The sequence below is a fragment of the Lynx canadensis genome, chromosome D4 (genome assembly GCF_007474595.2).
Source record: "Lynx canadensis isolate LIC74 chromosome D4, mLynCan4.pri.v2, whole genome shotgun sequence".
Lineage (NCBI taxonomy): Eukaryota > Metazoa > Chordata > Mammalia > Carnivora > Felidae > Lynx > Lynx canadensis.
Genome location: NC_044315.2, coordinates 57415243 through 57426518, shown reverse-complemented (window position 1 = coordinate 57426518; position 11276 = coordinate 57415243). Strand labels below are relative to the sequence as shown.

Here is an 11276-nt window from a genome sequence, read left to right as displayed (position 1 = left end):
AAGATGTTCTTTTTTTAATGTTTATTTTTGAGAGAGAGAGAGCACGAGCAGGGGAAGGGCAGAGAGAGAGAGGGAGACAGAGGATCTAAAGCAGGTTCTGCAATGAGAGCACAGAGCCCAACACAGGGCTTAAACTCATGGACTGTAAAGTCCTGACCTGAGCCAAAGTCGGATGCTCAACTGACTGAACCACCCAGGCACCCCAACCCAAAAGAGGTTCTGTGGGCTCTCCACCACCGTACACCCTCTTTCCCTCCATCCCAGCTGTGTGCCCCCCTGAGCACTGCAGTATGGAGCTGGTCAATAGGACAGAGATCTCTGAGTTCTTTCTGAAAGGATTTTCTGGCTACCCAGCCCTGGAGCACCTGCTCTTCCCTCTGTGCTCAGCCATGTACCTGGTGACCCTGCTGGGAAACACTGCCATCGTGGCAGTGAGTGTCTTAGATGTCCGCCTGCACACACCCATGTACTTCTTCCTGGGCAACCTCTCCATCCTGGACATCTGCTACACGTCCACCTTTGTGCCTCTGATGCTGGTCCACCTCCTGTCAGCTCAGAAGACCATCTCCTTTATTGGCTGTGCAGTCCAGATGTGTCTGAGCCTGTCCGCAGGCTCCACAGAGTGTCTACTGCTCGCCATCATGGCCTACGATCGCTACCTGGCCATTTGCCGGCCACTCAGGTACCCCGTGCTCATGAGCCACCGGCTCTGCTTATTCCTGGCGGGAACCACCTGGGTCCTCTGCCTCTTCAAGTCGGTGACTGAGACGGTCATTGCCATGAGGTTGCCCTTCTGTGGCCGCCAAGTGGTTAGTCACTTCACCTGTGAGATCCTGGCAGTGCTGAAGCTGGCATGCGGTGACACGTCAGTCAGTGAAGTCTTCCTGCTGGTGGGTGCCATTCTGCTGCTGCCTGTACCCCTGGCATTCATCTGCCTGTCCTACATACTTATTCTGGCCACCATCCTGAGGGTGCCTTCAGCCGCTGGGCGCCGCAAAGCCTTCTCCACCTGCTCGGCACACCTGGCTGTGGTGATGCTTTTCTATGGCACCGTAATATTCATGTACATGAAACCCAAGAGCAAGGAGGCACGTGTCTCTGACGAGGTCTTCACGGTCCTCTATGCCGTGGTCACACCCATGCTGAACCCTGTCATCTACAGCTTGAGGAACACGGAAGTGAAGGAGGCTGCCAGGAAAGTGTGGGGTAGAAGTTGGACCTCCAAGTGAGGGACACCTGGGCTCTTTAGGGTAGTGGGTGAGGCCTCCTATAGGGAGGACAGGTGCGGTGCAGGGCTGTGTGGCTGGAATCTTCACCCCAGAAAGCCAGCATCGAGTCCCACTGGGGCCGCCACAGAAGGGCTCACAAAGCACCGCTTGGTTCCTCCCCTGGCATGGCCTGGCCAGCTCTCGGCACCACCGCCTGCACCTCTACAGCGGCTCCTGGCTGGCCTCAAGACTTCACTCTCAGTCTCCTTCCACTCTATCCTCCCTGGGGGATAGATAGAGGGGCCTCCAGATAGAGGGGCCTTTTTGAAAAGCACATGTGATCACACCCTCTCCTGACTGAAACCCAGTGGCTGCCCGCTGCCCTCAGGACAAAACATAAGCTTCTCAGTGGGGCATTCACGGCCCTCACAAGCCGGCCCTGCTAGTCCTGACTAACCCCTGGGCTCCTGCCCCACATTCCCCCTCCTGACAGCCACACGTGCCAGCCAGGTGTGAGCCCCGGGATTGGCCAGCACTGCCCAGCTCTGTGCTCTTTTGGCTCTTCCCACGAGGCAGCACAACTCCACATGTAAAAGGATGGCCTGACTGTCAAGGGCCAGCTCGAATGCCACCTCCCCCACGAAGCTTTGCCCCTCCCTGAGCTCCTCCTGCTTTATTTTCAGTGTTACTATAAGAGCAGAGAGGGTAAGAATCCACTCTGGCCCACAGCCCAGCCCTGCCAACCCTAGCCTCCCATAGGTTTCTTAAATACATTCACGAACACATCAGTGTAGGGGTGATAGTGGCAGAGCCTGGGGTCCTTCCTGAATCTGAGCGGAGCTAAGTTCAGAGATGACAGGCATGGTACCCAGGGAGGTGACAGGAGAGGAAGTGATGAGGCCCAGAATCCATGATTTCCAGACCCGTCTGGCCACCAGGGCACCCATCACCCTGAACAGCCAGGGCCTGTGTTCCCGATGTCTCTCTTGAGCACGGAAAGCAGCCTCTTCCATGCCTCCCAGCCCAGCATCCAGGCCTCTCCTGGCTTTGGGGAGACTTGCTCTATCCTTCCTTACCTCATTGCAGGGATCCTGCCAGAGCTGCCCCTTCCTGGTGCTCAGCCTCTTCTCAGCTTTCCTTTCTGAGAATTCAGTGAGCACACAGCAGAAATGGATGCAGATTCACAGGGCATCTCCCTTCCCTGCCCCCCTCTGGCCTCAGTGGTACTGTCTGTGTGATGGGGAAGCTAGCCTTGGCCTCCAGGAAGCAGTCCAGCTCTCCTGCCTGCCCCCCGCTGCAGGAAAGCGGAATCCTTGCTTGAGCCCTCTGTTCCCCTCCAGTCCCTCTTTCTGCTTCCCATGTCGGTCAGAACAGAGGCACGGAGGAAAGAAGCACAGCCTGCTCGCTGAAGCTCAGCCCTTTCTGACCAGGCCAGAGTGAAGCCTGCCCACAAAGATGCCCAGCTTTGATGCCAGGACAAGAATCTGGATGTTATCAGGTGGGCATTGGGGGTGTTAAAATCACATTTACTTTTAGATTAGTGATTAGATATCATTTTCACCGATGAAATTGGTGAAGAACTTTTTTACTGTCCGTTGGTAATGAAGGTGCAGTGAAGAAGTAATGTCATCCACTGCTGGTGAGGGTGGGAATAAGTTAATATAAATTCCTGGCAAAATCAGCCAGAAGTATGGGGGCGCCTGGGTGGCTCAGTCGGTTGAGCGTCCAACTTTGGCTCAGATCATGATCTCATGGTTTGTGAGTTCGAGCCCCGCGTCGGGCTCTGTGCTGAGAGCTGGCAGCCTGGAACCTGCTTCAGATTCTGTGTCTCCCTCTCTCTCTACCCCTCCCCTGCTCGCGCTGTCTCTGTCTCTCAAAAATAAATAAACGTAAAAAAAAAAATCAGTCAGAAGTATGAATCAAAAGACTTAAAAATTGCTGGACTCTGTGACCTAACACGTCTACTTGTAGGAATTAGTCTAATATGATCATTAGAGGTGCAAAGATCTATGAATAAGGATATATATATACGGACATTAATCACAGCATTATTTATAGTAACAGGAAGTTGTAAGAATCTTAACATCTAATCATAGAAGAATGTCCAAATAAATCTTGGTGGTGTCCAATAATAGAATATGATGCAGCCTTCAAAAAATTCTTATTTTCTGAAGAATATTTGATAATGGAAAATGCTCCCAATGTAGTTAAATAGAAAAAAGCAGAATTCACAACTTTGTATTCACTGTGATCCCAATATTATTTGTTTAAGTATTTTCGTTATGGATTTATGAATAAGTATACATGCAAAAAATTCTGGGAAACTATGACAAAATATTAAGAGTTTCCACTGGGTGGTGGGGTTAGATAGGATTGATAGGTTGGATAAGGATTGTTTCTTTATTTAACTAATTCCAATATTTCCAATATTTATAACATGAACGTGACTTAGAACTTAAAAATAAGGTGATTCATTTTTAAGAAATGGACGATCTCCTGGCTCCAGAGTAGAGCACAGATGAGAAGGCCTCCAGCCTGAGGGGCATGCAGTGAGGAAGCTGTTGCCATAAGCCATAAGCCAGGCTCTCATGAGGCCTGACCAGGCGGGCAACCAAGCGGAGAGAGGGCAGCTGGGAAATATTTGGGATCTACAGATGACTACAGAGGTGGACGAGAGAGAGAATGGCTTTGTGGGTTGAAGCTTGGGTTTCAGGCTTATTTGGGTGGATAGCGCTGCTGCCCCTTGAGACAGAGATGGAGAAAATGAGAGCAGTGAGGGGATGGTGTTGGGTTCCAGGTGTCCGTGGGCAGCAAGAGGGCACTGGTCCATGACCATGTGGAAAACAAATAGTACCAATCTTCGAATGTTTTACTTTGACCTGTGATCTTGATAAAAATCCCAAAGGACAAGACATAGTATCACGGGAAAATCTATAGCTGCCACTGTTTTAGTGAAGGCTGTGTTGTAGTTCCTAAACTGCGACAAGTTGTTATTCTTTATTATGAAGGAAAGGGAGGGGCACCTGGGTGGCTCAGTCAGTTAAGAGTCCAACTCTTGGTTTTGTCTCAGGGCATGATCTCACAGTTCATGAGTTTGAGCCCCACATCGGGCTCTATGCTGACAGTGCAGAGCCTGCTTGGGATTCTCTTTCCCCTCTCTCTCTGCCCCTCCCCTGCATGCTCTCTCTCTCTCTCTCTTTCTCAAAAGAAATACACTTAAAAATTTTTAAGTGAAGGAAATGGAAAGGAAAGGAAACATAAGGAGATAGGAAGGGAAGAGAGGGCAAGGAAACCTATAGAGACCCGTGATTAAATCCCTGACTTAATCTCCCTCACAAGTGCTCAGGGCCTCATACTCTAGACAGCGATTCACTTTGCTAAACTTTCACGAGTCCCCATCCTCACAACATTCCTGAATGAAGATGCCCCTTTTCACGGACCAAGACACGCAGGCCTGCGGCAGGGGGCCACAAACTCCAGTCCTCAGATCCAAGGGGCAGGACAGCAATGAGACTCAGTCAGAATCTGTCCCGTGTCTCTCCTGTGCCCACCTCACTGCAACCAGGCCCACCTCACTGCAACCAGGCCCTCCTGGGAAAGCACAAGAATCCTGGGGTGTCCAAGCCCCACAGCTCCCAAACCCTCAAACTTGCGTGGTTCCAGAGTTTGCACTTTAAATTGGGCAGGGACTGAGAGGTCCCCCGGGGCCCAGAGCAGGAGAGCTGTGTGGCAGGGGACCAAGAGCTGGTCCTGGAGGCCTTGGCCCTGGCCCATCCCAGAACAGTGTGTCTGCTTGTAACGAGCTCAGCACTTGCCAGCTCTGTCTCCCAAGCCTCGGGTCAGAACACCTGGCAGCCTGCTCCAGCTACCTGCAGGTGCTAATGTCACTGGACAGTAGGTGTGAGGTAAGGACAATCGATCTAGCATGTGGGCTGTTCTCATGAAACCTTTTTTCAGTGTATGAAAACCGGAATATTTGCTTGTGAAAGAGGACGTAATGATACTAGTAATATTGGCTACCACTTACTGATTGCTTATCATGTGCCAGGCTCTGTGCTAAGAGCTCTGCATGCCTTGTCTCGCTGGATCCTCAAAACTACCCCACAAGGAAACACTATTCTTATCTCCACTTTACAGGTGAGGAAGGTGAGGCTCGGAAAACTGTGAGCAAGTGGCAGGTCTGGGACTTGGGCCCTGGTTGGTCTGACTCCAAAGCCCACACTCACCTGCTCTGCCATCCAGCGAGGAAGTAGTGAAGCAGGAATCCTAGATCCAGTCATGTCAGGGAACTTGTAACGGAAGCTTTGGTCCTCTTATTCCCATCACCTTTCTTTTAAAATAATTTGTGAAGCCTAAAATAAAATATCAAATGGTTCAAACTAGTCGCCAGTCAATGAAATTGATACAATATTTACCTTGCAAAGTAACCCTGGGTCTGTCAGACCTCAGGGTTGGAAGTTGCTAGACAGAATGAGGAAATGTTTCAGGGGTTACAGAGTACTAGAAGTCACCTAATTGAGTGCTTCCATTCACAGAAGGAGAAATTTGACCAAGGTCATACAGCAGAATCAGAACAAAGGCAACAATCGCTCCTGTCCCAGGGCTCCCAGTCCTAGCTTATGGCATCACCTTGACTCTCAGGAGGTCTAAATCTAGGGCGTGGAATTAGACAATTATTCTCAGACACTCGGTTTGCTATCTCTGTGTGAACCTGATTTTCCAGAACATGACAGAGTGTGAGACATTGGCAGATAGATGCCAGAGTGGTTTTCTGAGTGTACTGTGAGATAATATCGTACCTAAGTACTCAGCAATATTTCAGGTTCTCCTCCTCCCAGCATGTGGTAGGATTACACAGGGCCGGTGAAGTGTGGGCAGATGTGACACTTCTGGGGCGGAGCATGTAACTGCTGGTGTGAATGCCCTAGTGTGTCCTTCCCCAGCCATCACAACCTGTGATGTCCAGATGGTGGAGCCTCCATCAGCCAGGATCTCTGAGGAAGACACATGGAACAGAACCCCCTAAAGACCTACAAAGGACATGTAGCATGAGAAAGAAGTAAACCTTTGTCATGGGAAACCACTAAGATTATGTGTTACTGCAGCAAAACCTAGCTCATCTTAACTGATGCACCCAGGGAACAGCAGCCGCTCTCTGGTGTCCCATCTTGTGGCCATGGAGCAGAGTCAAAGCTGTCGGTTACCTGGACACATGGCATTTTCTAGATACAGACCTATTTCTTTGGGGCCATAAGTCTGTCACCCCATGAGCTGGTTCTAATTTCCATGAATGTATTATGATCAGACTCCTAAATTGTGAGGAAACCCACTACTCTCTGACTTAGCTCTTCAGAAAGACAGGGAGAAGACTGGCACCCCCAAAGTTCTTCTCCCAGCAATCACAACAGTCGCTCCTCTGTTGCTGTGTGTGTGTTGGTGGGGGAGGTGATCTCAAAGTGAGACATCCAGGACGAGGGTTTGGAGCAGCGGAATAGCACCAGATCTCAAATGGCAATCATCAACACTGCCTGGGTGCAGGCACCGAGGGTAACAATGATGAATCGGACATGACCCTTTGATTAAAATAGCTCACAGTCACTTGAGAGAGGGACAACACACTACAATGCAGGGCAGAAGGCAATTAACCTGTGCTTATGGCGGTAAGCATCATGTTGTTGGGATGGTCAGTTCTAGGAAAGCATCTGAGCGGGCTGTGCAGAGGAGGGGTGTGAGAGAAGAGCCTTGAAGGATGAGTGGAAGAGAAAGGCCTCTCCAGGCTGAAGAAAGAGTATGAAGAGGGATGAGATAGGAGTGTGTGGGGTTTGTCCATTAATGGGGAGTGGTCTGGTGAGGCTGGAGCAGGTGTGTGTGTAGGGGAGATGGGGCAAGCGGGCAGGCCACAGCCTGTTTTCAAAAGCCCTCAAATGCCTCTGCCATTCCCACTTGGTCTTTTTGTTAGAGATGAGGGTGAGGAAGAGAAATGTGGGGACAGGTGGTTTCCCACCTTTCACCTACTTGGGAACCCCCCCCACCATGTGTACACACACACACACACACACACACACACACACACACACACCTGTGTCAGGTATCAGAATTTGAGGTTAACATAGCTCAATTTGTAAAAACACAGCGAGTACAGACCCAGCCCTTATTCTTGCATCTGAAATGTTGTGGGTATAATCCATGAAGTGATAACCTAGAAAAGGTGCTTCCTTTTAACTTTACAGATTTCAAGTTTTACTTTGTCTTTACATCCTAGACTCAAAGAGAATCTCAGAGGTTTCTAAAGCCCAGAGAGAGGAAGGGACATGCCCAAGGTCACCTAGAGTGAGGGAATGAGCGTAAAGTATTAGGACGGAAGCCACACCAGCCTCTGCTGTATTCTCAGCTCCTAGCACAGGGCCTAGCATATAGTAACTGCTCCGCAGTTATCTGTTAAATGAGTGAATGAATGAGCCACCATCATACTCAGGCAATTCTGTATCTTTTTGCCAAACCTCAGCAAGAGAAACCCTGCCCTTAATTGCTCATGTGGATAAGATGTAAGGTCCAGCGCTGACCCAGATTAATCAGCTGCCTCTGAAACACCCTTAACAGTTACCTTAATTCAGGCCAGAGAAGGGAACAGTGGCACCAGCTCTGGGGATGCCGGGGGTCATGACAGACGCTGGAACCCTTGTCAGGAGGTGGTGAGCACAGATCCAGCAGGTGCTCTGTGACTGAAGATGCAGCCTTTGATCTGGATCCTCATACAACATGTAGCACTAGGCAGCACACTAGCACCTTTGCGGGTCTGCCTCATCTGAGCTACACAGGACCTCCATTTTTCAGAGGGATTCTGAGTCTCAGATAAGCCATGTGACTTGGTCAATCTCACGCAGCTAATTAGTGCTGAGTGACGCTGGGGTGCAAAGCTAGGTTTTTTGAATCATGCATTGAATATCTGTTGAGTGACTGCTCTTGGCATCACTCACTGTAGGAGGTGTGTGAAGGAAGGAAATGGGGTCCTGCTCTCTAGTAGAGGGGACGGGTGCACAGCACACTGTAGAACAGAGGGACAACCAAAGGTGGAGGGAACACAAGAAGGGAGCATGTAACCCCTCATGGAGCAGGGAGAAGAGAGACAGAGAGAATGAACAGGGCTCTGAAGGATGAGCAGGAAGCTCCCACTGAGGAAGGGAGGGAGGACCTGCCTCTAAAAGGGAATGCCTGGATGGCTTTCAATTAAGCATCTGATTCTTGATCTCAGCTCAGGTCTTGATCTCAGGGTTGTGAGTTCATGCCCCGTGTTGGGCCCCACACTGGGCATGAAGCCTACTTAAAAATAAATAAATATAAAAAAATAAAATAAAAGGAAACTTCTTGGGCAAGATGTAGCACTGGGAAAAGACAAGATTCATTCAGCAGAGGATGAGCCCGTCAGCTCCTACAAATGCTAGATGCAATGAGGAAGAGGAATGAGGGGAAAAAATCCAGCCCTGACAGACAAATGGAACTCCAGTGCTGTCACAGGACAATGGCCTCACAGTCAATCCAGAAGTGAGGTGACTATACCTTCTGTATGTTAAATGTCACACTCAGCTCCTGTTTCTGCTTTAAACCAGGGGTTACCTGAGCCATAAGACAGCCTTCCTGCCTAACAAGACTGCTGTACCTTAGGGACATTAGGGCTCCCTCCTGACACTGGCATTTCCCAAGGAGGCAATGAGACCAGCTCAGAAGAGCAACAAAAGCCACCTGAGAGAGAACTGCCACCTCTGCCTACCCCTCCCTTTTAAAACTAGTCACTGAATGACAACACCCCTGCCAGATTAGAGCCTGGTGTTCCCTCCTCCTGAGACATCATTGTCAATATAATTTATTCTATAAGGCAATATGGAGGCCAAGAAGTGAGTCACTTGGCTTGCATGATCAGGGTTAGATCCTGTGACCAGTGGCTCTACTGGAATTTTATGTTCTTATATGATCTTCTAAAAATCAATGGATGAGGGAAGGAAAAAAAAATCAACGGATGGCCTATCATTCCTTAAAGACAGATGACCACACATCAGGCTTACACATCTTGTGGAGTGGAAATGTTTGACCCTTAATGCCCAAAGGAACACTAGATGAGCATCACCCATCACCCACAGGCCTTCCAAAGTTCATCTCACCTAATTCAGGGAAGAAAGGGGGCAACCTTATGATAGGTGTGATATGTTTCTGTCCATTTATTTTTCTTACTGGTGTACCCACAGCACCTAAACAAGACCTAGCACAGAATAAGTATTCAAAACCCATTCAGCAAATGAATGAATCTGAAATACCATGAGCAAAATTCAACCATATGGAGTCATAACCTAAAAAAGATGCTTCCCTGAACAGCCAAGGACTCTTTATATTACAAAGGAGTGTGCCAAACATGAATCCTACCCTTGTCTCCCCTGCACCCACCCGGGAAAACAACAAAGAGTCTAGGGGTCTAGAATGTGCCTCATCTCCCTAAGTTACGTCACAACTTGAGGCAGAGCTGAGGGCCAGCTTACAGGCCAAGCTCAAGTTGTGATGTAACTTAGGGAGATGAGGCACATTACAGGTCCAATCCTCTCATCAGATGATGAAACTAAATTGCAGCGGCAGGGCTGACCTGCCCCCAGGGCACACATCCAGGCTGCTTGGCTTCCAGGTCAGCAAGAGCTTTTTCTGAGAGCTGTGTGGTCCAGACAGGGAAGGAGGGAGAATGAGATGGCAAACGAGACGGCTGTGACAGAATACATCTTGCTGGGGCTACACGAGCACCCTAACCTAGAGATCGTCCTGTTTGTGCTCTGCCTGGGCATCTACACCATGAATGTGCTGGGGAACTCCCTCCTCATCGGCCTGAACATGCTGGACCCCCGCCTGCACAGCCCCATGTACTTCTTTCTCAGCAACCTCTCCCTCATGGACATCTGTGGCACATCCTCCTTTGTGCCTCTCATGCTGACCAACTTCCTGGAAGCCCAAAGGACCATCTCCTTCCTTGGTTGTGCCCTGCAGATGTACCTGACCCTGGCGCTGGGCTCCACAGAGTGCCTGCTCCTGGCTGTGATGGCATATGACCGTTATGTGGCTATCTGCCAGCCGCTTAGGTACACAGAGATCATGAGTAGGTGGACGTGCCTGTGGATGGCAGTGCTGAGCTGGGGGACAGGTTTTGCCATTTCACTGCTGCAGTCTCTTCTCACCTGGAGCCTCCCCTTCTGCGGCCACAATATCATCAATCACTTCTTCTGTGAGATCTTGGCAGTGCTGAAACTGTCCTGTGGGGACATCTCTCTCAATGCACTGCTATTAATCATGGCCACGGCTGTCCTGACGCTGGCCCCACTCCTCTTCATCTGCCTGTCCTACATTCTCATCCTTGCTGCCATCCTTAGGGTGCCCTCTGCCGCAGGCCGGTGCAAAGCCTTCTCCACCTGCTCTGCCCACCTCACAGTTGTGGTGGTTTTCTACGGGACCATCTCCTTCATGTACTTCAAGCCCAAGGCCGAGGACCCCAACCTGGATAAGATTATTGCATTGTTCTATGGGGTCGTGACGCCCTCACTAAACCCCATCATCTACAGCCTGAGGAATGCAGAGGTGAAATCTGCTGTCCTAGCCCTGCTCTGGGGAGACCTGCTCTCCAGGAAATTGTCCCACCTTCCCTGTTGCTCTTCAACTGTGTCACGCAAGACAGCTAGGTCCGTCATGGTAATGACTTCAAATCGCAGTGGCTGAAACCCACAGGGTTTGTTTCTCACTCTTGCGGCAGGTCATCAGCAGTAGACTGGGCGGGCGGGTCTGCTCTGAACCATTGTTTTCATCCCTCGGGGTGTCAGGATGATAACGCAGCTACCACCTGGAACATTGCTAGTCACCATGACAAAGCCTGGCTGGCTCTTCAAGCTTCACTTCCACTTTATCCACCAACGCAAGCACATGCCATGGCTAACATCAAGGGGAAGGTGAAACACACTCGCCATGTGTCTGGAAGGAGCGGGAAGACTGAGAATAGCCTAACGGTTGCCACGCCATCCTACAGTCAACCCAAGAGCCACTAGA

The 11276-nt window shown here is 50.0% G+C and overlaps 2 protein-coding genes across 2 annotated transcripts; both read left to right on the top strand.

The window, feature by feature from the left end:
* Positions 1 to 290: 290 nt before the first annotated feature.
* On the top strand, positions 291 to 1229 carry LOC115500116 (olfactory receptor 13J1-like). The gene has a single exon (XM_030294456.1). The coding sequence runs from the start codon at positions 291 to 293 to the stop codon at positions 1227 to 1229; it is 939 nt and encodes a 312-aa protein (XP_030150316.1).
* Positions 1230 to 9935: 8706 nt separating this feature from the next.
* On the top strand, positions 9936 to 10952 carry LOC115500077 (olfactory receptor 13C7-like). The gene has a single exon (XM_030294414.1). It carries the CDS (start codon positions 9936 to 9938, stop codon positions 10950 to 10952), a length of 1017 nt encoding a protein of 338 aa, XP_030150274.1.
* Positions 10953 to 11276: the final 324 nt, after the last annotated feature.

Bases quoted from the DNA above. Each gene is read 5' to 3' on its own strand.
- LOC115500116 (XM_030294456.1), top strand. From the start codon at position 291: ATGGAGCTGGTCAATAGGACAGAGATCTCTGAGTTCTTTCTGAAAGGA.
- LOC115500077 (XM_030294414.1), top strand. From the start codon at position 9,936: ATGGCAAACGAGACGGCTGTGACAGAATACATCTTGCTGGGGCTACAC.